General features: G+C 37.4%; 13 protein-coding genes across 13 annotated transcripts; 3 read left to right on the top strand and 10 right to left on the bottom strand.

The window, feature by feature from the left end:
• Positions 1-531: 531 nt before the first annotated feature.
• MYO5 (myosin 5) lies at positions 532-4,212 on the top strand (the record flags this gene model as incomplete). The annotated part of the gene is made up of 1 exon (XM_071052296.1): positions 532-4,212. The coding sequence occupies one exon, from the start codon at positions 532-534 to the stop codon at positions 4,210-4,212; it is 3,681 nt and encodes a 1,226-aa protein (XP_070906917.1).
• A 285-nt stretch (positions 4,213-4,497) lies between these two features.
• HFD1 (hexadecenal dehydrogenase) lies at positions 4,498-6,081 on the bottom strand (the record flags this gene model as incomplete). The annotated part of the gene is made up of 1 exon (XM_071052295.1): positions 4,498-6,081. The coding sequence occupies one exon, from the start codon at positions 6,079-6,081 to the stop codon at positions 4,498-4,500; it is 1,584 nt and encodes a 527-aa protein (XP_070906916.1).
• A 673-nt stretch (positions 6,082-6,754) lies between these two features.
• Positions 6,755-7,093, bottom strand: MED11 (Med11p; the record flags this gene model as incomplete). Its single annotated transcript, XM_071052294.1, has 1 exon — positions 6,755-7,093. One exon carries the CDS (start codon positions 7,091-7,093, stop codon positions 6,755-6,757), a length of 339 nt encoding a protein of 112 aa, XP_070906915.1.
• Positions 7,094-7,622: 529 nt separating this feature from the next.
• FOL3 (dihydrofolate synthase) lies at positions 7,623-8,942 on the top strand (the record flags this gene model as incomplete). Its single annotated transcript, XM_071052293.1, has 1 exon — positions 7,623-8,942. One exon carries the CDS (start codon positions 7,623-7,625, stop codon positions 8,940-8,942), a length of 1,320 nt encoding a protein of 439 aa, XP_070906914.1.
• A 172-nt stretch (positions 8,943-9,114) lies between these two features.
• Positions 9,115-10,851, bottom strand: MCM10 (Mcm10p; the record flags this gene model as incomplete). Its single annotated transcript, XM_071052292.1, has 1 exon — positions 9,115-10,851. One exon carries the CDS (start codon positions 10,849-10,851, stop codon positions 9,115-9,117), a length of 1,737 nt encoding a protein of 578 aa, XP_070906913.1.
• Positions 10,852-11,275: 424 nt separating this feature from the next.
• SLN1 (histidine kinase) lies at positions 11,276-14,704 on the bottom strand (the record flags this gene model as incomplete). The annotated part of the gene is made up of 1 exon (XM_071052291.1): positions 11,276-14,704. The coding sequence occupies one exon, from the start codon at positions 14,702-14,704 to the stop codon at positions 11,276-11,278; it is 3,429 nt and encodes a 1,142-aa protein (XP_070906912.1).
• A 772-nt stretch (positions 14,705-15,476) lies between these two features.
• Positions 15,477-16,961, bottom strand: ATG32 (mitophagy protein ATG32; the record flags this gene model as incomplete). Its single annotated transcript, XM_071052290.1, has 1 exon — positions 15,477-16,961. The coding sequence occupies one exon, from the start codon at positions 16,959-16,961 to the stop codon at positions 15,477-15,479; it is 1,485 nt and encodes a 494-aa protein (XP_070906911.1).
• Positions 16,962-17,573: 612 nt separating this feature from the next.
• On the bottom strand, positions 17,574-18,485 carry PAN6 (pantoate--beta-alanine ligase PAN6; the record flags this gene model as incomplete). Its single annotated transcript, XM_071052289.1, has 1 exon — positions 17,574-18,485. The coding sequence occupies one exon, from the start codon at positions 18,483-18,485 to the stop codon at positions 17,574-17,576; it is 912 nt and encodes a 303-aa protein (XP_070906910.1).
• A 406-nt stretch (positions 18,486-18,891) lies between these two features.
• UTP9 (Utp9p) lies at positions 18,892-20,505 on the bottom strand (the record flags this gene model as incomplete). Its single annotated transcript, XM_071052288.1, has 1 exon — positions 18,892-20,505. One exon carries the CDS (start codon positions 20,503-20,505, stop codon positions 18,892-18,894), a length of 1,614 nt encoding a protein of 537 aa, XP_070906909.1.
• Positions 20,506-21,202: 697 nt separating this feature from the next.
• Positions 21,203-22,015, bottom strand: NVJ1 (Nvj1p; the record flags this gene model as incomplete). Its single annotated transcript, XM_071052287.1, has 1 exon — positions 21,203-22,015. One exon carries the CDS (start codon positions 22,013-22,015, stop codon positions 21,203-21,205), a length of 813 nt encoding a protein of 270 aa, XP_070906908.1.
• A 345-nt stretch (positions 22,016-22,360) lies between these two features.
• MDM31 (Mdm31p) lies at positions 22,361-24,112 on the bottom strand (the record flags this gene model as incomplete). The annotated part of the gene is made up of 1 exon (XM_071052286.1): positions 22,361-24,112. The coding sequence occupies one exon, from the start codon at positions 24,110-24,112 to the stop codon at positions 22,361-22,363; it is 1,752 nt and encodes a 583-aa protein (XP_070906907.1).
• Positions 24,113-24,749: 637 nt separating this feature from the next.
• On the top strand, positions 24,750-25,250 carry EGD2 (Egd2p; the record flags this gene model as incomplete). The annotated part of the gene is made up of 1 exon (XM_071052285.1): positions 24,750-25,250. One exon carries the CDS (start codon positions 24,750-24,752, stop codon positions 25,248-25,250), a length of 501 nt encoding a protein of 166 aa, XP_070906906.1.
• A 98-nt stretch (positions 25,251-25,348) lies between these two features.
• On the bottom strand, positions 25,349-26,095 carry LNP1 (Lnp1p; the record flags this gene model as incomplete). The annotated part of the gene is made up of 1 exon (XM_071052284.1): positions 25,349-26,095. The coding sequence occupies one exon, from the start codon at positions 26,093-26,095 to the stop codon at positions 25,349-25,351; it is 747 nt and encodes a 248-aa protein (XP_070906905.1).
• Between the last annotated feature and the right edge of the window lie 188 nt (positions 26,096-26,283).

Raw genomic sequence — 26,283 nt, 5'->3', positions numbered from 1 at the left:
CTTTTGTTACTCTTTACTTACATTTTCTCCATGAAAATAGTGAAACAGAATACATATTTATAACCCAAAAAAATTCCTTTAATAAAAATATATCAGCATTATGTTAAATTATAATCCTATTATCATCTATAGTTCATGTAAAATATAATATTGAATCCTTTAATTGTTCAATATGCTAACATCGTGAGCTGTAACTTTTTTTTTACTTTTTCAGTCTTCGGTGGGCGACCATAAAAAAGGAAGCTGGGTTTTTCCCAAAAAATTTAAAACTTAAATATAATTATAGGATCCTATAGCAATAGCCCCTATTGGCATTATCACATTATCATAACTGTTAAGCTTACAGCGGTTTTCTGTTCAATTAAATCAATAAGGGAAAGCTAAACAAAGACGCTAACTAAAAGGATTTCCCATTACTTTCCAGGAATCCAGAATTGTTTTTTATTCATACAAAAGAAGTGTGTTTTTTGCTAAAGGAAGGAAACAATTAACGGGGCAAGGTATACGGTATAATTATATTTAAACTTGACTATGGCTTTACTGAAACGTGGTGCCCGTAATAAGACCCAACAGGAGCCTCCTAAAAAGGGTGGGAAGATTAAGAAAGCCACTTTTGAATCCTCGAAGAAAAAAGAAGTAGGTGTATCGGATTTAACTTTACTGACAACGATATCTGATGAATCTATTAATGACAATTTGAAGAAGAGATTTTTGAATGGTTCTATCTATACTTACATTGGTCATGTGCTGATCAGTGTCAACCCGTTCCGTGATTTAGGGATTTACACAGAAGCGATTATGCAATCATACCAAGGTAAGAACAGATTGGAAGTGCCACCACATGTGTATGCAATTGCCGAGTCCATGTACTATAACCTGAAGGCATATAACGAGAATCAGTGTGTTATTATTTCTGGTGAATCCGGTGCAGGTAAAACCGAGGCTGCCAAGAAGATTATGGAGTATATCGCAGCTACATCTTCTACACATTCGGAGTCTATTGGAAAAATCAAAGATATGGTGCTTGCAACAAATCCACTTTTAGAATCTTTTGGTTGTGCTAAGACACTGAGAAATAATAACTCGTCCAGACATGGTAAGTACCTGGAAATTAAATTCAACTCTCAATTCGAACCTTGTGCCGGTAATATTACTAATTATCTATTGGAAAAGCAGAGAGTAGTAAGTCAGATTACCAACGAGAGAAATTTCCATATTTTCTACCAATTTACTAAAGGTGCACCTGAAAGCTATAGACAGTCATTTGGTGTTCAATTACCAGAGCAATACGTTTATACATCGGCTTCTAAATGTACTAGTGTAGACACAATTGATGATGTGAAAGATTTTCAAGAAACCCTAAAGGCAATGCAAATTATCGGTCTATCACAAGACGAACAAGACCAGATTTTCAGAATGCTAGCTGCGATCTTATGGATCGGTAACATATCTTTTATTGAGAATGAAGAAGGTAATGCTCAAGTAAGAGATACCTCAGTTACTGACTTTGTCGCTTACTTATTACAAATCGATTCTCCTTCTCTAACGAAATCTCTAGTAGAAAGAATTGTTGAGACGAACCACGGTATGAAAAGAGGGTCTGTGTATCATGTTCCTTTAAATATTGTGCAAGCAACTGCAGTCAGGGACGCATTGGCCAAAGCTATCTATAACAACCTTTTCGATTGGATTGTGGATAGAGTTAATATTTCATTGCAAGCCTTCCCTGGTGCTGATAAATCTATTGGTATTCTTGATATTTACGGTTTTGAAATTTTTGAGCATAATTCTTTCGAACAAATTTGTATTAATTACGTTAATGAGAAACTACAGCAAATTTTTATTCAATTGACTCTGAAGAGTGAGCAAGAAACATATGAAAAGGAACAAATTCAATGGACTCCAATTAAATACTTTGATAACAAAGTTGTGTGCGATTTGATTGAAGCAAGGAGACCACCAGGTATTTTTGCGGCCATGAACGATTCTGTCGCTACAGCCCATGCTGACTCTTCAGCAGCAGACCAAGCTTTTGCTCAAAGACTAAACCTATTTAGCTCTAACCCTCATTTCGAATTAAGACAGAACAAGTTCGTGATTAAGCATTATGCCGGTGATGTAACTTATGATGTCTTGGGGATCACAGACAAGAATAAGGACCAATTACAAAAGGATTTAGTCGAATTAGTTGGTACAACTACTAATCCATTCTTGACAACTCTTTTCCCAAACCAAGTCGATAGAGATAACAAAAAGAGACCACCAACTGCTGGTGATAAGATTATTAAAAGTGCTAATGAATTAGTCGAGACGTTGTCAAAAGCACAACCTTCATATATCAGAACGATCAAACCAAATCAAACCAAATCACCAAATGATTATGATGACCATCAAGTTCTACATCAAGTTAAATATCTCGGTTTACAAGAAAATGTCCGTATTAGAAGAGCAGGTTTTGCCTATAGACAAGGCTTTGATAAGTTTGTTGAAAGATTCTATCTATTATCTCCACGTTGTTCTTATGCTGGTGATTATACATGGACGGGTGAAACACTTGAAGCTGTTAAACTAATTTTACAGGATGCAATGATTCCAGATAAAGAATACCAATTGGGTGTAACGCAGGTATTTATCAAGACACCAGAGACATTATTTGCATTGGAAAACATGAGAGATAAATTCTGGCATAATATGGCTGCTAGAATCCAACGTGCTTGGAGAAGATACTTGCAGAGAAGAATTGATGCTGCTATTAAAATACAGCGTACTATAAAGGAGCGTAAAGAAGGTAATAAATTTGAGCAAGTACGTGATTACGGTACTAAATTATTGGGTGGCAGAAAGGAAAGAAGGTCTATGTCCCTTCTCGGTTATCGTGCATTTATGGGTGATTATTTGTCATGCAATGAATCTAAATCAAAGGGTGCATATATCAAGAGACAAGCTGGAATCCAAGAAAAGGTTATTTTTTCTTTCCATGGTGAAGCCCTACATTCCAAATTTGGTAGATCTGCGCAACGTCTCAAAAAAACATTCATACTATCTCCTACCGCATTCTACATTATTGGTCAAGTTAGAGTACAAAATGCTATGCAGTACACTGCTGAATATAAAATTAATATCAATTCCATTATTCAGTTAAGCTTAACTAATTTACAAGATGACTGGGTAGGTGTAGTATTAGCCAACTCCTCACTGCCAGACCCATTAATCAATCTATCCTTTAAGACTGAATTGATAACACATTTGAAAATGTTGAATGATAAAATCCAAATTAAGGTTGGACCAACTCTTGATTACCAAAAGAAACCGTCGAAGATGCATTCAGTGAAATGTCAAATAAGCGATACAGCTCCAAAATATAGTGATTTATATAAATCGAGTACTATTTTTGTTCGCAGAGGTAACCCAGCAAACTCAAAATCAAAGAAGAAACCTCAAAAGAAGAGCACATTAGGATCTGCTACCGCTAACACGGCAACTACACACAGGACTCTAGCTCCTGCTAGAACTAGTACTACTACAACCAAAAAACCCGCCCCAGTTCCACCACAAATTGCCAATGGTTCAAAACCCTCTGCTCCTGTATCTAGAGGTGGAAAGAAACCTGCCCCACCTCCACCAGGCGCTAAAAAACAACCCGCTCCGCCTGCAAATAGAAAACCTGTGCCTCAACCAGCAGCTGTTTCTCAACCAGCAGTTCAAACCACTCCACAACCAGCTGCTCAACCTTCTGCCCAGACAACCAATGGTGGCTCTTCTATCCCACCACCTCCACCACCTCCACCAATGCAATCTTCCGAACCAAAATTTGAGGCTGCCTATGACTTCCCAGGCTCTGGTAATCCTAGCGAGCTACCTTTGAAAAAGGGTGATGTCGTCTATATCACCCAACAAGAACCGAGTGGTTGGTCTCTCGCTAAAACACTAGACGGTTCAAAATCTGGTTGGGTACCAACCTCCTATATGACTGAGCACAAAGGGTCTGCAACTCCTGCACCACCAGCTCCAGCTGCTTCACAATCATTTACAACAAATACTCAACCTAGTATCCAAGCAAATACTGCCACTCAAAATGAACCAAGCCCAACCCCTGTTGCCGCTTCCTTTGGTGAAGGTTTAGCTTCTGCGCTGGCTGCTAGAGCTAATAAAATGAGAGTTGAAAGTGATGATGAAGGTGATGCTACAAGCGATAATGATGACGATTGGTAGTTCTTAAAATTTTGTGAACATCATATAATTAAAAGATATGTAAACTAAATTTGTAAGCTTTAAAAAAAAAAGAGATTATACAGTACAAACATTCTATAGCCTTAGTAGCTATGACATATTTTTTAGACTGAAATTACTTAACATGACAGAATCGTGACAGCATTTATAACATTTTAGCAAAAAGAATAGAAATAAAATTATAAAGAATTTGTGTATTGATAGAATTTGCTTCGATTTAATTTATAAGGTACCATAATTTCTCTTCTTCGTATTTATAATAAAAAACTACTGGGAGGAATCGGTAATTATCTTATACAGAACAGCCAAACCTGTAACACTGGCAGCCATCAATGCAATAGTCTGTAAAGACATATGATCCTTACCGTCTCTGTCAAACCAAGGTCTTTTGCCCAGAGCAAGTTTCATCATTCCCAATTTCTTCTTGTTGAAAGGTGGATATCTCATCTGTAGTAATATATCAACCCAATATGGTTGTTTTAGTATAACTCTGTCGTGTGTGAATGCATCGAAACCATAAATACCACCATAATTACCGTAACCAGATTGACCAATACCACCAAATGGGATATCCTTGATACCTACATGTATCATTGTGTCTCCAATAATACAGTCACCAGATCTTAGTCTAGTTAGAATTTGTTCAATTTCGTGATCATTTTCAGAGAAAATGTACTGAACAAGAGGGGTATCGTGGGTAGCCAAGATCTTATCCAATGCACTATCTAAATTGCTGTACTTTATGATAGGCAAGACAGGGGCAAAGTTTTCTTCTTGCATTAGTGGATCATCCCATTCTACATCAAAGACAATCGTAGGTGGAATCAACAACTTACCCATTTTATCAATCATTGAACAGTCAACAGCAGATATTTTCCTACCTTGGCTATTCTCTAATTTCTTAACAGTCCTATTGTAAGCTGCCTCGTGAATCATGTGTGTATACTCCGTATGTTCGTCAAGCTGTGGGAATAATTCCTTCATCAAAATCCTGGCCTCCTGTACAGCTTCTTCATATAGAGACTCATGCATCAAGACATAATCTGGAGAGACACATATCTGTCCAGAATTACCAAATGCACCAAAGAAAATACGTTTCAAAGCGGTCCTCAAATTCTTTCTGTTTAGATGTTCAGTCACGAAAGTAGGCGACTTACCACCAAGTTCTAGCACGCAAGGAGTCAAGTTCTTCGCAGCATCCTGTGCAATAAGAGATCCGACCCTTGGTGAACCAGTATAAAATATCATATCCAATGTAGGAGATCTAACTAATTTTTGAGTCTCTTCAACAGCACCTTGTACAACTTGTACCAAACCTTCTGGGAACTCACAAGCCCTAATAATTTCCTCCATAAACAAAGCACAGTTAGGAGTCTGTTCGCTGGGTTTCAAGATGACACTGTTACCAGAAGCCAGCGCAATGGCAACTGGAGTAAGAGCTAACATAATAGGGAAGTTGAAAGGAGCAACCACGAGAACACTACCTCTAGCAATCTTCTCTACGCGAATCTTACCAAACATGAAGGCTGGTGAGTTATCCTTCACCTTTCTAGGTTTAATCCATTTTGGCACCCCTTCTATTAGGTGTAGAATATCACCTAGCAATTTCATATACTCAAAAGAAACACTTTCAAGCGGAGACCTGTGGAAATCCTGATACAGAGCATCCACAAATTGCTCTTCGTGGTCCTTTACACTCCAATACAGTTTCTTAAGCCACATTGTACGTTGTCTCACATCTTCTTTCCTTACATTTCTGTGCTTACTCAATTCGCGTTGCTTCGTAAGGAAGTAATCCTTGGATAACTCCAATTTGGCCTCAATTTCATCTAATGGTGTATACCTCAACATAGTTTTTTTGTTTGTTTGTTTGTATCGTGTTTAAGTTTGGTTTTACAATGATACTCTTATCCTAGAGAATAAGAAATAGTTGTCTATATTTATATTAATTTAAAACTTCTCCAAGTTTAATTTTTTTTTTTCCTTATCCTTAGTCTTCCCACTCTATTTCTTTCTTTCTTTTTTATTATTTATGATATGTTTACAATAAAGAACAGGTATTTCAAAATAAGTGTTGATACCTCTGAAGTCTCCGTTCAAGCCCTGGATGTTGCTATTCAACAAATGTTTCCGTGGAACCTGATGCATTCACGATTGGCTTCTCTACTTTTCTTTCTTTCTTTTTATCAAGGTGGTGGGGGGGGGTGTTTGTTCTATCGTGAGTGTTTGTTTGTATCGTGAGGGCAGCCATAGCAAAATGGTTGTAGGCAAAACTGGTTGCTATGGAAACAATAGGGCATTGGACGGTTCCGTGGAAAGGGAAGGAATAAAAAGAGAAGAAAAAGAAAAGAGATGATTTGCTTCTATGCATTTTTCTCGAAATTCTAGAATTCGGGGAACAAAAGCATTATATCATTACTATATACAAAAGCACTAAGTATTTAAGATGTTTGTGAAAAAGGGCTTATCTAATATGAGGTGGTATGCTTTGATTGTTGGTAGAGGGGAGAGGGGGAGAAGGGTTTCATTGGTCTAATTTCTCTTTCAATGTTTCCATTTGTTCCTTTAACTTGTCATCATCTTGGCCGAGAGCCTTTTTGTTGACGTTGATCGGGAGTAAACGGGTCCCGATATTTTCGTCTAGTAATTGTATCTCTTGTTTCAACTGGGCAGTGGTATTATCCAATGTAGAGTAGAAAGTCGAGACGTGGTCCTGGAACTGCTGTTTGAGAGTGTCGTTCCCGTGTAGAACCTCGTTATAAGTAAACACCACCTGTGATGCTTCTTGTAACATAGAACATAGTTTGTTATCTATCTCGGCAAGACTGTCCAGTCTCTCCTTTACATATTGAGGCTGTTCCATTTTTTTTTATATATCTAACTTAAGCCAATTGAACAGGCTGTTGTTGTTTTTCTGTTTGTTCTATATATTGATATTACCTTATATTTATATACTATTTACTTATTGAAGAATACGGCTCGGAACTGGTGAAAAAAAAATTATGAGTGTGGCCTCATCGAAGAAAAACCTACACGAGACATCACCGTCATTCGAGATGTTATTTAGATGTGTATATATGGTATTAATTGATGTATCCCACCGAATACCCATATAATACTAATACGATTCTAGGTTAGTTCGAGATTGAAGTACCATGAGGAATGAAAACTAGAAAAAAGAAAAAAAATCCTAGAACCTTAACTCTCACACTGAGATTGTGGTGGGCTCCATGTGATTCTTATTCTATTTTTTTTCCTTTCTTCACTTCAATTCTTTAGCACAATTATTAGTACTTATATAAGCTTTAAATCACATATTTATATAGGGTATAAATAAGTTTAATGCTTCATTAAAGTAGGGAAATCTGCCAATGGTAAAATAAAAAAGAAGTATGTCAATTAGGTTGGGTCTTGGAAGGGTTAGTAGTCTGCTTTCGCATATAGGAAATCCACAACAGTACCTCAAGGTGCTTCATATCGCGGGCACAAATGGTAAAGGATCAGTATGCACGTACCTATCATCAGTGTTAGCACAACAGAAAACGCAAAACAGAGTTGGGAAGTTCACAACGCCGCATTTAGTTCATGTTACAGAGTCGATTTCAGTGGACAATGTACCAATACCTAACTCACGTTACCTATCTATCAGAGAAAAGCTCGATAAAGTGAATCAAGAACATCAATTGAGTTGCACTGAGTTTGAATTATTGACATGTGCTGCGGTTCAGTATTTCAAAGAGATGGAATGTCATTGGTGCGTTATAGAAGTTGGGCTAGGTGGAAGAGAGGATGCTACAAATGTTATTCCCGGAGCTAGGAAGCTGTGTTGCGGTATAACTAAGATTGGTCTGGATCATGAAAGTTTTTTGGGGAACACTTTGGAAGAAATTGCTAGAGAGAAGGTTGGGATTGTAACTGAAGGTGTAGAATGCGCTGTGGTCGACGGCTCTAATGATAAAATTGTTATTGACACAGTGCGGGAACACTGCACAACTATGAGTTGTAAGTTATTGATAACCGATGGATCTATGGATACTCACGAAGTTCGCACTGTTGCATGGGGAATCCTGGAATTTAACGGTAAACTTCCTTTGAATGGTGAATATCAAATTTTTAATTTAAGGGTTGCCCTATCTATTCTAGACCAATTACAAAGGTCAAGATATATTAATGTTACTAATGAGGAATTAATGAAAGGTTTAAATACTGTTCAATGGCCAGGAAGATTACATGATCTTGAATTTTGTTTTATACAGTCTAAAGGTGATGAAAGAAATAAAAAAATGTTTCCTGTTCTTATTGATGGTGCTCACAATGGTAGTGCTGCTGTAGAACTATCGAAACATTTGCGTAAAACCTATGGTGATAAGCCATTGACATTTATAATTGCAGTGACAGCGGGTAAGAATTTGAATCCGTTATTAGCACCTCTATTGAGACCCCATGATCACGTATACACAACAAAGTTTTCTTCTGTTGATGGGATGCCATGGATACAACCAACTGATCCGAATGATCTATGCAAGTACATAAAGTCAAAAATGACTGACCACTGCATTGCAAAGAACTCATTATATGATGTTTTTCAAGAGCTTTCAGAAATATTGGATAGTGATAGTGCTGATAATAAAAGACCTCTTGTAGTTTGTGGCTCTTTATATCTCTGTGGAGAATTATTGCGTATTCACAACTTGAATTGTCGGTCAAAGTAGTTTAAAAGCCAATATTATTTAAACGCACAACTACTCATAAAATTGTTTGTTTCATTTTTTTAGTAGTATTATCTACATAATTTAATATTTAATAATGTATTAATTATTTGATGCAATTGTTACTTTTACAGCTAATAGTTACTACCTCGGTGTTGTTCTCTCAAACCTCCTCTTAAACAATTTCCAAATCACTATCGTCACTGTTATCATTTTTGCCAAAATGCTTTTTCCATATATTTTCTCTTCTCTCTTTACGCTCTAATCGGACTTCTCTAGAAGGCACAAGAGTAATTTTGTCCTTCTTATATTTAATTAAGTTACTGATAAGACCAGCTTTTTGTTTCGCTCTTTCATTAGTTTCGGTGTTCCTTGTTATGTCCAAAACCTTTGCTATTTGACCTCTTGTAGGATCGAACCCAAGTCTCTGAATAATGCCTGTTTGTAGTGTTTTTTCAGTCACATCTTTAACTTCTTTCTTATCCTTCAATTGCGACTGATCTCGACTATCCAAAGCTTTGATTAATCTTTTATCCAGTTTGTTATCATTTATTTTACGCCTCTTGCTATCTAGATTATTTAGCATATCAGGATCCTGAAAATTCTCATCAAAGAAAGCCTTTGCAGCTTTCTTACTTCGAAAATGGTGAGCTTCTTGATCTGATTTTCTAACTTCTTTTTCTGCTTTTCCTTGGTTGTTAATTACAAATCGATTATTGCTAGATGTTCTTCTTGTATTATTTGAATGTTCGTTATTTTTGTATAGAGAAGGTTGGACACCCACTTTTGTAGGAGCACCGAGCGCATAGGAGCCACTAAGTTCGATTCTTTTTGAGGCTGTACTTCTCATTTGAATCTCCCGGTGAAATTCACAACAACGATCAGTCTTGATGTTTATTGGAGCACCACATTTTTTGTTCTGCCCATGGTTCACAACCGGACACCACCCAATGTCTCTACTGGATGCAATTTCAAGTATACAGTGAAATTCATGACCGATTCTTAAGTTGAAAGATTTTATGCCATTAACACATCCTGAAGGTCTCCAAGGAAGTATTTCAGGGTTTAATATAGCAATTACATCACCGACTCTAAGGTTATAATACCGTTCAACAGGTTTCTTTCCGAACAGGTAAATGTCAAGATTGTGTTGAAAGTTTGTCAATGTAAATTTAAAATATTTTACCGGTTTGGCTGCATTAGTTAGTTTAACGTCCTCTTTCGCACTGATTATTCCTACTACAGCCCAATTTGAGTACTGTGGTTCTGAAAACTTTGGAGGTTTCACTTTGGCAAATAGTTTATTTAACCTAAGAATCTTTATTCCACGTAAAATTTCATTCAGTTCTTCCTTTTGTAGATATCTCTTCTTAATCCAAACATTAGAGTATTCTTCAAGTTCATCAACAGCAATTGGTTTTGAGGATGAGAGATCCGCTCCGCCAAAAGTGTGTATTCTTGTACTCATCATGTCTTGGTAGTTGGTGATTTTCTTATTTTCATGTATTTTTGAGTTTTGAAATTTATTCAGGAAATAGGATGTCGTACCACTAGTAGTTCCATCTTGTTGAACTTTGAGTTCGTTCGGATTAACTTCTTTTTGTTGTTTGTGCTGTGAGTTTAGGGCCTTTAGTGGCATTTCGATCTCTACCATAGGTTTTGCAGTTTGTTTCTTAGGCGATTGGGGCACCTCTATATCTCCCCGTGTATTAATACCCTTCAGATTTGGGTCAACGAATTTATTCTGTTCACGTCTCCTCTTTTCCTTCAATCTATCCATTAGATCCTGCCTCTTCCTCTCAATCATTTCTAGCTCCTTCTGAATATCAGGCACCTCTCCCTCATCTGATGATATATGGTCAAAAGGATCAGCCTTCTTCACCTCCCGTGGATCTCCATCAATCCCTAGCATATCTCTATTTCTTTTAACTTTCTTAACACTCTATATTGTTGATCTCTTATACCTTTTTATAGACTGGACAGTAAAATAGTACTGCAGATTAGATACCTTCCACAATCTGGTATGAGCTATGTTACAATAGTAAAATATACTAATTAATTTGATATGTGTTTTTACTTAAGAATAGCTTTGCTAGACAAACGGATGGAACCCAGCTTTAGTTAGCTTTCTTGCTCGAAGCCGTGTCATTATACCGATGCCTTGGAAATGTCGGTGCTAAAAGCGGATTTATATAGTATGAAATGTAAATCAAACACAATTAAAGGTCAAAAAAAAAAAATAAAAAAATGTTATATATAAATGCAAAATATATGTGTCTGTTTTATATAGTCTGTTTGATATGCATCATAGAAAGAAAAAATAATGCGAGTGGTGCCTATTTACTTTCTACTTTCTTCTGTTCTTTCTTTAGTTCCTTCCAATTAGGGCAATACTCTTCTAGTATCATCTTGAGTTTAGGTCTCTTAATAGGTTTTGATAGGAATCCATTCATACCAGCTTCTAAGCACTCTTTGATATTACTGTCATCTGCGAAAGCAGTAAGAGCAACAATAGAGCCTGTGTATTTAAGGTCGTTACGGATCATCTTTGTAGATAGCAGACCATCGACTTTAGGCATCTGAACATCCATGAAAATGAGATCATAGGCATCATTTTTCTCAACAAGACTTTTTACCTTATCAAATGCGTCTTGGCCATCACAGGCCAGGTCGATATTATCTATACCTTCGAGGTTCAACATACGTTTGATTACCTCTTGGTTAACGTGGTTATCTTCAGCAACAAGAATCTTGAAGTGTTTGTCAACGACAGCAGCCATAGTTGGCACATTTCTACTAGAAGTAGCAGTACCAGTGCTTTGCAGGAAGGGTCTATCTAGATGGACCTTATCTTCCTTTTGTGATTCACTCTTTACCGCAATTTCTGGACTACTGTTGTCCTTCTCCTTTTTCTTATCATCATTTTCCTGTGGCTCCTCTTCCTCAGATTTAATTTCTTCAATCTTCAATGAAGGAGTGCTGCATTCTGGGAGCTTCTTTTCAGTTGAATTACTGTTTAATCTCTCCACACTGGTTCTTGATTTCCGACTACGTAAACTACGAGTAGTATCTTTAAACTTCACACGTCTGTTCTTCTTACTCTGAGGATTGAATTCATCATCAAAAGGTTCTTCAACATCATCAAAATTAATTACTCTTGTCTGTGTTAGAGGAACTGTGAAAGTAAATTTACTACCTACATCTACCTCTGACTCTAATTTCATGGTTCCGTGCATCATAGTAGCCAGCTGTCTACAAATGGAAAGACCCAAACCAGTACCACCGTATTGACGAGATAGAGTTTGATCACCCTGAACAAAGGGTTCAAAAACAGATTCATGAAGCTTAGGATCAATACCAGGCCCTGTATCTTGTACTTCAATGGCAAAGACCCAAGTTTTTTGTTCCTTTAGTTCTGTTCCTAAAGCATCATTATTCTCCTCATATAACCCAGGTGTCTTCTTAAATTGCGTATTGAACAGTGCATTGTCATATGAACTTGTACTCGAAGATACTACTGAAGATAGATCATCGATATGTTCTTCTGGTTCATTATCATCTTCATCATCTTCATCATCAAGTACTTTTTCATTTAGTTTGGAGCTAGCAGTTGAATTCGTTTCTGAACTTGAAAATGGTATTTTTGACACATCCTCATTACTAGGGCTTAATAATGGTGGACCTTCTTTGATATGTATTTCCTTGTAATCAGCAGCTTTAGTGGCTTCTTCATCATACTCTCCTAAAAGCTTAATTCTAACGTCAACTTTTCCATCTATAGGGGTAAACTTCAGAGCATTTGAGACCAAGTTCATAACAATTTGAATGATTCTATTGGAGTCACCCCATAATACCATGGTTCTCATAATATTAGGAGACAGTATAATGGATAATCTTACATGCTGATCCTTTGCAACTTTCCCAAAGATGGATTTAATTTGCAAGGCGACATCTGTAATACAAAAATTCCTTTTTTCTAATGAAGTTCTTTTCAGAACATTCTTTGAAAACGTTAGTAATTCTGTTAAAATATGTAGTAGTAATTCACCTGATCTGAATATTAACTTTAAACTGTTTCTTATTTTGCTAATGTCAGTTTCTTCCATAGAAATAGCTGTCATACCCAATATACCATTCAATGGTGTTCTTAATTCATGGGAAATATTTGCAATAAAGACAGTCTTCGCTTCATTAGCAGCTTCAGCTTCGATTTTTGCAGCTTCTAATTGTTTGGTTCTTGCTCTGACTCTATCTTCAAGTAATGCATAATGTTGATCTAAAGCATCGGTCATGGCATTGAACGTGTTAGTTAGATCCGATAACTCATCAGAAAATAATATTCGATAGTCAGGTAATCTCGCCTCTGTCAGATTGGTAGATGTAGTCAAATAACGTGATCTGGATGAGGATCGATCGGTATCACTATGTCGACGAGATGTTTGTGATTGCATGTCATGTGAAAGCGAACCATCGGTTGCGTAGTTGCTGTCACTAGCAGAATCGTCGATGTTTCGATTCTTCTCACCAAGTGGTAATCTATTAACAAAATTTAATTCGCTTATGTCTTTTTTTAAGGAGCTAGTTCTACTTCCAGCGCGACTGCTTGAACCATTATTAGCCGTTCGGAGGCCTCTGCCTTCAGCAATAAGTTCAGTGGCCTTTTGCAATCTCACAATCGGTTTGACAGCCCAATGTGCCAGTGGAAGAGTTAATAATGACATGAACACAGCAATACCTACTACTGTACCGCTAATAATCTTAGTTAATTTTGTTGAAGGAGATAAAAACACAGATTCTGCTTGCGAAACAACCGCTACCCAATTAACAAAGTTAAACGAACATGGATAGTAGCCAATAGCTACATCCTTAGTATAGAAAAATTTTGTCTTTTTTAGAGATCCACCTTTAGCTTGTTTGAATGCACCATTTAAGAAAGAACTATTTCGGAGTGGAAACGTTTGATTTAATATTGTAGGCGATACTCCATAAGGTGGAAAGACAAAATGATAGGAATCTAAACGACTGTAGTTTGAATATCGGGCAGAGACAATAGCTACATTGGATTTCTCCAATGCTGTAGTGTCGTTGAAAACACTTCGGAGTCCCTCCGCAGACATTACCACTGTAATGTACCCATATACCCTCAACTCCGAAAAGATAATGGATGGGTTGGCAAAGATCGGCAAAGACATTGACATTAGATAGTCTGTGCCGTTCAACACTGGGTCTGTTAATATACCGTTCGTCATCAAAGAAGATGGCAGTGGTAAATTAGAAGATAGTGGGAACAGCTGGTCCTGCACATATTTAGGTACTAGGTCACCGGTCCCATTGTTAGTTGTATTGAGCACAGTCTTGAAATCGTAATCATAGACTCTGCTCAAGTAAAATAAATTCGAGGAACTTAAAAATTTTTGAATAACACTGATCGAGTCAGCCCAGTTCTCCTCTGTTTTGTTACCTGCAACATAGTTTGCTAATGCGTTCTGTAAAGTATCTCTTGAGGCCACCCAGTAGCACTGGTAATACAGATAACTTAGTGTTTGGTCTAATTGAGATGACTTTAGTTGTGCTGCAATATATAACCTATCAGACCGCAGATTCTTGTAATTAGATGTGAAATAAACACCTGTGGTAACTGCAAGGATAATCAGTGATAAACACGCCACAATACTGACTAACGCAGTCAGTTGTGCCCGGATACCAATTCTGAACGGCGGTCTAAAGATAGCACGTTTCCGTTTTCCGGCCTCTATAAAGTCCATTTATTTATGGGAAACAGATATTATTAATTAAAGAAAACAAAACAATAGACAAACAAATCAAATTCTTTTAATATTATACCTCCTATTACGCTTATCTTGATCCAGTCTTAAAGATAAATATATTTATATCCTCCGTGGTTCTTTGACCTTTTTCTGCTCCGTTTTCGGTCTAATTTCTCTTTAGGATTAAAGATTCGAATACTCCTACTAATACTAATATATCTTGGTGATTTATTAATGTTAACAGTCCTTTAGCTTAGCAAAATCACAATATCATATGTAATATTTTTTTTTTTTTTTTTTTGGATTCGACGTCTTCTAAAATTATCACTAAAAAAAAATGCTCCGCCTTTCGCGCGCGTTATGAAATGACGTCATTTTTGATCAATACACTATTATAGTATTAATTTATTAAAAAAATAAGTCTTAGCTTATTATAAATAAATATTCTATGGACTTTGAAATTTATAGCTAGTTTATTAGTGTTTTATTTATAGGTAATAAGGAGTTGTGTGTATTTATCTATCTTTTGTATATAAGTGAAATTTGAATATAATTCTTGTATAAGTTTTTTATAATGGCATGAATATCCTTGCAAAGATGAGAGAGAGAAGCTATAAGAAATAACAAAATAACTTTTATTTTGAAGAATAAAATATAAAAACTAATAGTTTTTTTTTATCTATAACTGCACCAAACATTTAAGAAAAATTAAAGAAAGAAACAAAAATTTAAAAGTGAATGTGAAAACATAGGTACTCTGTTGTTATTGTTATGTCAACATATATCCCAGTGCAAAGACCTGGTCATCTGGTATTGTATTTTGTTTTATTATTTGAGTAATAGAGGCGATCACGGTACCCATAGTACCATTGATCTTCAAAAATGTTTTCTTGATAATCGAGATTGTGTGCTTGATAAAACCCTGATGATGAGATTCATTTCCGTAATCGTGTGAGTGGCTGATAGGTGGTTTAGCAGAGGATCCCGAGGTAATTACAGAAAAACCCTTGTGACTGCCTGCACTCTTGATTTGTGGAGTATCATTTGGAACACTATAGAATAGCGTAGTTGTTATAATGTAGGTTGCACAATATCCTAGGCTGACACCAATAGTTAAAGAAATTCCCCATGTTAGCCATTTCCCGTACGGATAATTTGGAGGTTTTCTATATTTTCTTCTCTTCTTTGGATTTTTCTTGTACTTGGTGCGTTTCTCAAGTGAATCATAACCACCGCCAGTATTATTAGCAAATGCAATCTCTTCACATCCAGTTACTTCTTTCCTTTTTATCTTTGCGACCAATTTCTTTGTGTACTGGAACATTTTCCCCATATCGTAATCATTTGATATTGTTACTGGGGGATACATCAGTACTATCATCTGATTCTTTAGGAAAGTCTTTAAGATGTTCTTTACCTTGGTTCTCTGTTCAGATTCACAAATTGGAATTATTGGCATTTTGTCTGTATACTGGATAACTCTATTCAGCAGTGCTATAAGTTCCTTCATCTCTTGAAAGACAATAACTATTCCCAAATGATTATTGAATTCATGAGGACTAGTGGTCATCGGTAACTCGAAGATTTCCTTATAACTCTCCGGTATTTTGTCATAGAACAACCTTCCTGGTCTACCAATGACCAACAACGTCTTGAGTTGTGACGTCTTGTATGTTAGGGATAATTTGGGCATCACAAATGAGGTAGACGACGAACCAGTACTTCTGGCAACACTTCCAGTCCCTGATAGCTCAATATCTTCATATAACGATACAGGGTTCGACAGCTCTCCACCCTTCTCTGCGCCATTTTCTGTGGCCGATCGGGAAGTTGAGTCATCCGCCTGGTTCAAAAGCTTCTCACCTTCAGCTCCATTCTTATCATCAGAATTCATCATGTAACCCTCATTTGTAGTCATATGGAAATTTTTGTAAGGTTCCCTTTCCTGTGTGGCCTCCTCTTCCTCAGAGGTGTCTGACGATGACAGAATACTGGTAGAGTTGTTGGTAACATGCCTGCTGATTTCGCCATTGTCTTCCTCTGTGATATCTATACTGCTAACAGGTTGCCAGGACTCCCCCAGCGACTCACTTAGAGACGTATCTTGAATAGCGACCCCTGTCTCTTCTTCAGTAGCTTGTAGTAGCTGCATCACCGAATTGTGTGGATCTAACACACTATTCCCACTTTCTCTAGTGCTCATCGGCGACAATTTGCTATGTTCTTGTATTTTTGTCCTTTGAAACCTAAGCATATAAAAATATAATCCTTGAAGATAAAATATATAGCTTATTCCTCGTCTTTTCGTTGTAGTATTTATGTCTTTGATGGGAGTATCCTATTTTTTTGATATAATCTATTTTATAGGATGACTCAAAAACAGAATCCTTTTAAAGAGTAGTATTTTAAGTGGAAACAAGTTATGTAAGTTACCTATTAATTAACTTATTGACTTTATCAGTTTACCCTTTTGTTGTCCATCCCAGTTTATTGAGAGTGAGTCTAAACGATGTATATATATAAATCTTAGATAAAATAGGGAATTTCCCGTTTTCTGTTGAGTATGCAATACCTTCACTGTTTGTTGTTGGTATATCTCCACCTTCAAAATTGCTCAATGTTTGAAGGTCTTTAAAACCATAAGACTTAGTTACAAGAATACATATAACTGTTAATCATTTTTAAGGGTAGTAATTAGGAACGTAATCATTTAGATACCAATGTTTATGAGAGCGACAGGAGGGGTAAGGGCCAAGCCTAAAAATAAAGGTTTATGGGTGCGGGTTTACGTTATGTGAGACGTTTTCCCCTCCTTATCCCTTTAGCTTTAAATTTCTTTTTTATATACTGGCTATATTATTATTTTTCACATGACTATATTATCTATCAACCTTACAACGGTTTTGGTCTGTCTGTCTGTCACGTAGATTGCGCAGCTGATGACTATCTCATCTGCAGTTCCTGAACAATGGACGGTTTCAAGTTCGTGCAATGTCCCGTAGTCTGCTATAGATATGTAGTCCACTTTGAAATCTCCGGAGTCGATGCAAGGTTGCCAAACTGCGTTAATATTGTTGATCAGTTCATTTCTGGCAGTGGTCCCTGATTTAATCAGTTGAGCAGCCTTGCTAATACCTTTGTACAATGTTGCGGAGATCTCTATGGATTCTGGACACAGGTACTTGTTTCTGCTACTCAGAGCCAAGCCGGATTCGGCTCTTGCAATGGGCATCCTTACGAGCCTTGTATTGACAAACAATTCTTTGACCATTGTTTCCAGGACAATGAATTGTTGAATATCCTTTTGGCCAAAATATGCGACGTCAGGTGAGACTATGTTTAGTAGCTTGGTTACCACAGTAGCCACACCACGGAAGAAGTTTGGTCTGGTCTTGCCTTCCAGCATCTCACTTACGCCTAGGACGCTCACGAATGGTCCCTTTTGCTCGTGAACATCTAGTGGAATACCCTGTGGATACATCTCACTAGCATTTGGGGCAAACAAGACGTCACATTTAAAAGATTCCAAGAGCTTGATGTCTTCTGGTAACGTTCTTGGGTATTGATCCAAATCCTCGCCAGGTGCAAACTGGGATGGGTTAACGAATATACTTGCCACCGTGTAATCGTTATCTTTCACGGATTGAGCAATCAGGGAAGCGTGTCCAGCATGCAATGCACCCATTGTGGGAACAAATCCAACATTAACGTTCCTTCTGTCACCAATGTCATTGGTACGCCATTGCACTAATTCTTTAACAGTATGGAAAACTTTCATTGTCAGTCTTCTTTAACTACAGTTATAACAAATCTATTTTAATATTTATATTATATATTATAATCGAAGTACAGTTCTCGAGGACTCTGCATATATAGTATTGGTCCAAATTCAAGTAACCATTGTTGGCTGAGCCCTTGGAGCCAAAAACTTTAACGAGCAATTTCGGCCGAAGTCCGAATAAATAAAAAGTAGCCTATTTCGAAGTTGAATTTAAATTCAATCCTCCTATCAAATAGCAATGACATATTGTTTATTTGAAACAACAATTATTACAGATTATTATGTTTGTTCGTTTTTTTTCTTTTCTATTGCTTTTAATTGTAAAATATTACATAGTTTATGGCCTATGAAAAATGCTAAATATTGTTTTGGGTAACAACGTTGTGCAGTTCTTTTAAAACTGCTATTTTGCCTCTAGGTACTCTGGTGCATCGACAAAGTTGTCGCCCTCACCATCGACATATGTGATATTATTCTCCGTAAACTCAGTGTCATCTTGCTCCAGAGTAAGTTCTGCAAGTTCTCTTCTTAATTGAGCTTGGGTCTTCAACATTTCAAGTCTACCTTGGATACCTAACAATATTGGGAGTGTCGATGTGGATGTTTTCAATGCAGATTTAAGGTGTTTGGTCTGTTTTCTTACCTTCTTGTCAGTTGTGGAGTCTAGTTCTGTGCCTTTGTAAAGCATTAACCACTTTAACCAATTGGATAGTATTGGATTGGTATTCCATACGTTTTCCTCTACATGCTTGGCTACTAGGGAATATAGTCTAATGGATTGATCCTGGTCTTCAAGCTTATTATTAACAAATATAGAAATTCTGTCAGGTGTCCATGTTTCCAACTCTAGGTTAGCTAAGATCTCGCCGTCTTCACCTTCTATTAAAGCAGTAATCAGACTTTGGCTAATTTTGTCTTGACCAGCTTTGCTAATTTTTTGAGTTTGCTCATTTTTCTTATCCACAACTTCTGTGCCTGCATGTTCTTCTTCATTCACAGCTTCCTCAGTATCTTTTTCAACGTTTTCATTTATGTTAGTTATACCACCACCAACGATTTGCTTTCTGGTCAGGTTCTTGAAATTAGGTTCATTAACGTTCAACCATGATATTAGTAGACTTGTACCACTGCTAGTGGTGAAATCTATAATCTTTGCTGAACCAGCTATTATTGTGCCCACAGCATCGCTTTCTCCAATTTTGAGAATATCGATGGATTCTCTATCAGATGATAAGGCCACAATATAACCTCCCAGAGAAGCCAGTTTTGGAACGTCATTAATTTCCCAACGGTATACTTCTTTCCCAGTCGAAAAGTCATATACTGTAATACCATCGAATGATCTTAGGGCAATGAACTTATTATTGTCCAGTAAGACTGCTTTAGTACATGAGTTCAAGTCTATTGTCAATTTCGTAGACGCCCTTCTCTTACTTGGATCAACAATGTATACTTTTTCTTCAGAGCAGATAACAATAAATATAGTCTTTTCATCAGCTTGGAGGACTTGGAAATTTATAATATTCTCATTTTTAGCTTCAGAGAAAGTGAAGGATTTCAGCTGTTTATTTTGTTGGTAGTGATACTTTTTAGTGACCATATTCTCGTCCAGAAGCCAGATGTATGGCCCTTCAATACCCATACCAATAACCTTATCCTTACTTTTCAAGATGTTTACTATATCTTTACCTGTTTCTGTGTATACAACGACCTTGGTAGGATCGAAGACGTTAACAAAATAGTTTTCATAGTCCCTTGAGGTGTTCTTGACTACTTCATTGCTGTTACTTCTCTTCGTTTTAGCACTGCTCTCGTTGTAACACCAACCGTAGAATTGCAATTCACTTAGGTTTAGATCATTTGATTCACAGTCAATTTGGTCAACCAATGAACTATTTATTTGATAATTGTTCTCTGGATCAAGTGGATAGATATTAATTATATTCTTCTTCGATACACCACCTTGATAGGCAAATTTCATCCCATCTTCGGAAAAACTCGAAATGTCAGTCAACATTATTTTTTTATTACTTATTTCCTTCAAAAAAAGAATCAACTAAGCTTGCTCCTGTATCAAAGTGCTTCTACAAAATGTATTTGGTTCGGTACGGTCTGGTTGAGTATAATATTTTCTGGTACCACCTCTTCTTCCTGTATATCTTTCAGTTCTGCACTCTGTTAATAAAATAATTAATTGAACAATATAAGTACGGAAAAGCTATCTTATATTTGGATAATATAAATATTCTTAACTTTGTCTCATCGCTATAACGGTCAAGCTCATCGCATAATTTTTTATTTTTTATTTTTTTTCAGAAAGAAAAATTTTTGGCAGAGGAATACTGTGCCATGTTACGAATTGAGCATGTGAGGTTGTTATTATGGTCAAATAGTATAATGAAATATAATAGTGGATATAAATAATAACGAATATATATTCAAAACGTGTCCTATTGGTCAAAAAGGAACATTACTTATACTAGATCATTTTCTGTATTTATAAAAATAGATATAATAAATTCGTAATGGAACAAGAAGGGGAAAAAATCATTTATGTAAGGAAATGTAATTTTTTTGACACTGTTTGCTTTTTTTTATCATATTGTTCATAACAAGGTTTTGTTTAACTAATATTCCCTTTTCCTGTCAAACAAAATTGAAAGATCAACTTCCATTTTGGTTAAAAAGTTAGAGTTTTTACTTCTTCTGTTAATTTAGTAGGTGAAAGGTTGTGAGTATGCCTGGAAATTATTGATCTGTGCATTCGAATTGCTGGTTTTTGCTGGGGACACCTGCAAAGGCAAGTGTGGACTAGAATCATTAATGCCAGATCCGTGAGATTCTAGGCTACTCGTGGAGGCGGAAGGTGTCTGTCTCGTTTCATTCTCTGTTTTGAAGTCGTCGTGAGCCAAAGTAGGAACATTGGCAATCTCATCCTTTATTACTACCGGACTTATATTGATATCCTTAACAGCTACTACGGACGGTTTGATTTCAACTACTTCTTCTTCTTCTTCTTCATCCTCCTCTTCCTCCTCCTCTTCATCCTCCTCTTCCTCTTCTTCCTCTTCTTCTTCAACATCTTCTTCTTCTACTACTACTACATCTACCTCTTCATCTTGTTCTAATGCAGAAATTTTTGGAGGATCCGCAAGCCTCTCTTCTGTTAACGTTTCTTTATGACTCTCTATCTTTTCCTCTGAAGTTCTCGTCAACAGTGGACTCAGAACCAACAGAGCTAGTATTAGAATCGACAACCGGGGGTCCATATCCCAGAACTTGTTATATATATCCTGCATCCAAACACCCACATGACTGGTCTTCACCTCCTCAGGTATTATCTCCTTCACCACCTCCGGTATCCCGATTTCCGGTACCAAATATTCATCAGTCCATTGCTCAAACTGAGAGGGTTCCTCAAACACACTATATGGTAGACGCTTCGCCAAATACTTCCTCAAACCCTTCCACATACCAACTGTAACACCAATAGGCACACCATAACGTAAAACTGGAGGTCTAGTCATTTTTTTTTTGTTTGTTTTTCTACTAATTAGTATGCTAATTCCATGAAATATAATACCAACTTTACCTTGTAGTTTATAACCCCTATAACAAGATATCACTTCTATGCTTAACTCTTAAAGCAACTGTCTTTCACTACCCCTTCCTCCTTCGATTATTATTTAATAGTAATAAATTAAATTAAATGAATTGGGAAAACCCTTTTAGCTCCCAGTTCGGCACGGCCGACCTTTTTTTTTATCATTTAAATTAATTAAAAATGTGGGTTGTACGGGTGTTTCTAAGTAAAATAATCATATGATTAAGTTATATTGATTATATTGATTAATTATACTTAAGAATATTATTTATGCAATGGAGCCGAGGCTCATGAGGATTAGTTGTAGTAGTATCTGTAAGGACCAGAATCCTACTTTCTTTATGCGATGTGATCTGCGCTGGTCGTCAGCTACATAGTCAGCGAATGCATCGTAGACTTCGGCACTGAGGTCCTGCATGAGGTATGAGTCGTACACTGTCCAGGATCCCTCGAAATCTTGCATTTTCTTCACCACACGACATCTTATTGGGATGTATGTCCTGTGGGAGTTAATGTAGCCGACTATCGGTCTTATAAGAGCGTTGTTCATGTATGTTAGGCCCGGGGCGAAGAGAGGCACTCTTGCTTTCACATGGCTCAGTCTTAGGAAGAAATCCATGATGAAATAATCGTCTGGCTCGATGTCCAGTTGATCTTGTTTATCAGGTTTGGCGGGTATTATGTTATAACGTTTGGCCTCCTTTAGTAATCGGTTACTTATCTCAGTTAGAATCTCTGTGACTTGTAAGGCGTCCTTATTTGGAAGCAGTACATCCCCGATCATGTTAACTTTACCCTCGGTGATCCATCCGAACGGACCCTCAATGCCTGCATTGAGATGATCTATGTCTAGGTTGTCTACTCTGAACCTGGTGACTTTTCTCCAAGGGGATATAGGTGAGTTCTCTTCTCCGTTATTCGGCACTTTGTATTTCCTGTGTATAGTGAACATTGAGTTATCATATGCACCGTTCATGCTATTGGCGTTCAATATGTCATAAAACAGCCAGTGTTTGCGAAGTTGCGGTAAGTCGCAATTGAAAATGCTCACTTGAAATGGTCGGAACCCATCGGGCTGGTACAAAGTGAACAGAACGTCATTCATCTTGAAGTTCGATATTTCAAAATCTCCCGGCTGTGACACGTTCTTATAGCTACGCGGATCATCATTCGGTTTCCACACCACATGTGTTCTATCTACGATACCTCTTAAACCTTGAATCGAAACCTCGTCTATAAAGCCTCGCCCGTTCAGCCATTTCCTGAAATTCAATGAAATCTCAACCTGATCGATAGTCAAGTCGAATTGAGTGTAGTTCCCGTTCTCGAAGTCTTCTCTATTTACAAGTATGCTCTCACTGAGCGCCAATTTAGCCCGTTGTGCGGCCTCTGTCTGTGAACCCTTCGTGAAACCGTGCGATATCTTAGGTCTCCTCGATATAAACACATTCTTGAAAGTGATCTTACCCGAGGACCAGTACGGCACCACAGCACTCTCAAAGACCACGGACAATGCACTGTTCTTGGTCAAGTAGTTACCAACCTTCTCAGCAACGTATTCCTGCGCATACACTGTGTTTAGCAAGTATATGATCACGGAGACAAACGACGTGGTCCACACCATGAATATGATAAAATTGCTTACCACGATCCACGAGATGAATGCACCAATATCATCGGTATTGAACGGTCTGTTCACAGACCGTTTCAACAACCACCGGAGATTGATCCTCAGCTTCGCAAACACACCAGACGTCTGTGCCAGTATCCTGTCCCTCTCAGTTATAAACTTCAACGAAATGTTGTTTTTATCGGGTTTTTTGCTATTCTTCTCATCCACAAGATTCGAATTAAACCTCTTATATTGAGGTTGTTGAACATATCGACCTATTCCCGTCCCCATTCCCATCCCCATCCATCTCACACTAACATTAGCACTCGGCACCACTCTCGGTACCACTCTCGGCACCACTCTCGGCACCACTCTGGACAAACATTTCCTTGTCAGTGGTGTGAACATTCTATGTTTCTCTTCTTTCCTTTAAACAATATTATATTCCACACACAAGCATTTCAATACCCAATATAATTAAGGAATACATCCTTGCTTTTGACACATTACTTACACCATGTCTCTATTACATATAACTCTCTACAGAAACTCCAGTAGCAATGCTTCTTCCACCCCACACACTATACAACAAAGATGAACAGATTTAGATATTTTACTACCACTACACAAATCACACAGACACAGACACAGACACAGACAACTCCCCGTAGCAATGCCCTTCCTCCCCCCCCCCCAGTGCAAAGCAAAAAGCAAAACCGTGGTCACGTGGAAATATCACATGATATTCGTGTATTCACATATTACACGTGTGTTAGTCGTTATATATCATATTTTCACATGACTGGTACGTATACAGTGACTAGTATATTTCTCAAGTTTTTTTTTTTTTCACCTTTTTTTTTTTTTTTTGTTGTTCGTTGGGGCCGTCGACGTTCCTTTTGGCATTGATTGCTTGTTAATGAAATTGTTATAATAAATATTTAATTAGGATTAATATGTATGTTGTAATGCAATTTAACTTCTAAATTCACTTACACTCTACCAATTACAAAAGAAAAACACACATCTAAAAATACAACAAACAATGGCTGAAATTCCAGAAAACGCTAACATTACTATCTTGAACAGAAACGAGAAGAAGGCTAGAGAGATGATCTCTAAGTTGGGCCTAAAGAAGGTTCCAGGTATCATCAGAGTTACCTTCAGAAAGAAGGACAACCAAATCTACGCCATTGAGAAGCCAGAAGTTTTCCGTTCCGTCGGTGGTAACTATGTTGTCTTCGGTGAAGCCAAGGTTGACAACTTCACTCAAAGACTAGCTGCTGCCCAGCAACAAGCTGCTCAACAACCAGCTACCAAGACCCCAGAGGACATCCAAGCTGACTTGCAAGCTGCTGCTGATGCTAACGAGTCCGGTGAAGCTAAGACTGAGGCTGCTGATGAGAACGTTGAGGTCGGTGACTTGAACGAGGACGACGTTGAGTTGGTTGTTCAACAGACTAACGCTTCCAAGGCTCATGCTATCAAGGCTCTAAAGGAACACGACGGTGATATCGTTAACGCCATCATGTCCCTATCTAAATAAACCAAATTGATATAGTTATATAAGATTATTATTATAAAAATATATCTTTTTTTTTTATTATTATTATTATTTTGTGTATAATATCTCATTTTGTATAACTATTTCATCTCTTTTTCTTCTACAACTTCTTCTTCTACTTTTTCTTCTATTTTGAAAGAACAATTGGGGCATACATATCTCAATGGTCTGTTGACAAGTCTATACGCACCCGTATGTTCGCTACACTGCGGACATATAATAGGTCTTGGAGCCATCTCGTCACCGCCGGATAAAACACCGAGAACTTTGTCAAACCACACATCACGTTCCTTGGGATCCTTCAACTTGGCCTCATTCTGTTTCAATTCCGTCAATTGCTTCTGTAGCTCGTTCAATTCCCCATATTTCTTGCTTATCTCTTCATCCATAAGTATCACGGCATCCTCGGACTGTGTCTCACCAGAGGAGAACCGCTGGATAATTGAGTGTGTAGCATTAAAGTTGGTCTCCTCTTTCAATTTGTCTAGTTTCTTCTGGTGTTCTCCACGTAGGCGTGCCAATCGCCTCAGCTTATACTGGTGGTATTTTGCATATAACCGGTACATAAACCACTTGAAAAGTACGAGAACAAAAATGGAGCCCACACCACTCCCACAGGAGAGCAACATATTTCCGTACTCCAAATGTACATATGCCATCACAACCATAGTGGCCATAATCCCCAAATACGTGATCTGGCCTTGCAACCTGTCGACCTTGGCCTGCCTATTCTTTATCGATTTGTCCAATTCATGTATCTGCTGAGTGATCTGCGACAGGTCAGCAGTATATCTCTGCACTAGAGACTTCTTCGAGAACCACAACATCGTCAAACCGCTCTATACTTTGATTTTGGTTCCTAATAAGCTATGTTCCCTAAGTAATTGTATATAGTCCAGTCCCTATATCCTTAAATATGGAGGTGGAAAAAAAAAATGCCACCTATATTGTTGAAATTCGATATTGACGTATTTGGGTGGGTATTCACTACAGCGGACTGATAGAAGATATAGCG

Source organism: Nakaseomyces bracarensis (assembly GCF_045282275.1).
Source record: "Nakaseomyces bracarensis strain CBM3 chromosome Unknown Scaff8_0, whole genome shotgun sequence".
Classification (NCBI taxonomy): domain Eukaryota; kingdom Fungi; phylum Ascomycota; class Saccharomycetes; order Saccharomycetales; family Saccharomycetaceae; genus Nakaseomyces; species Nakaseomyces bracarensis.
The sequence above is the reverse complement of the archived record's forward strand: the minus strand, read 5'-3'. Positions and strand labels throughout refer to the sequence as shown.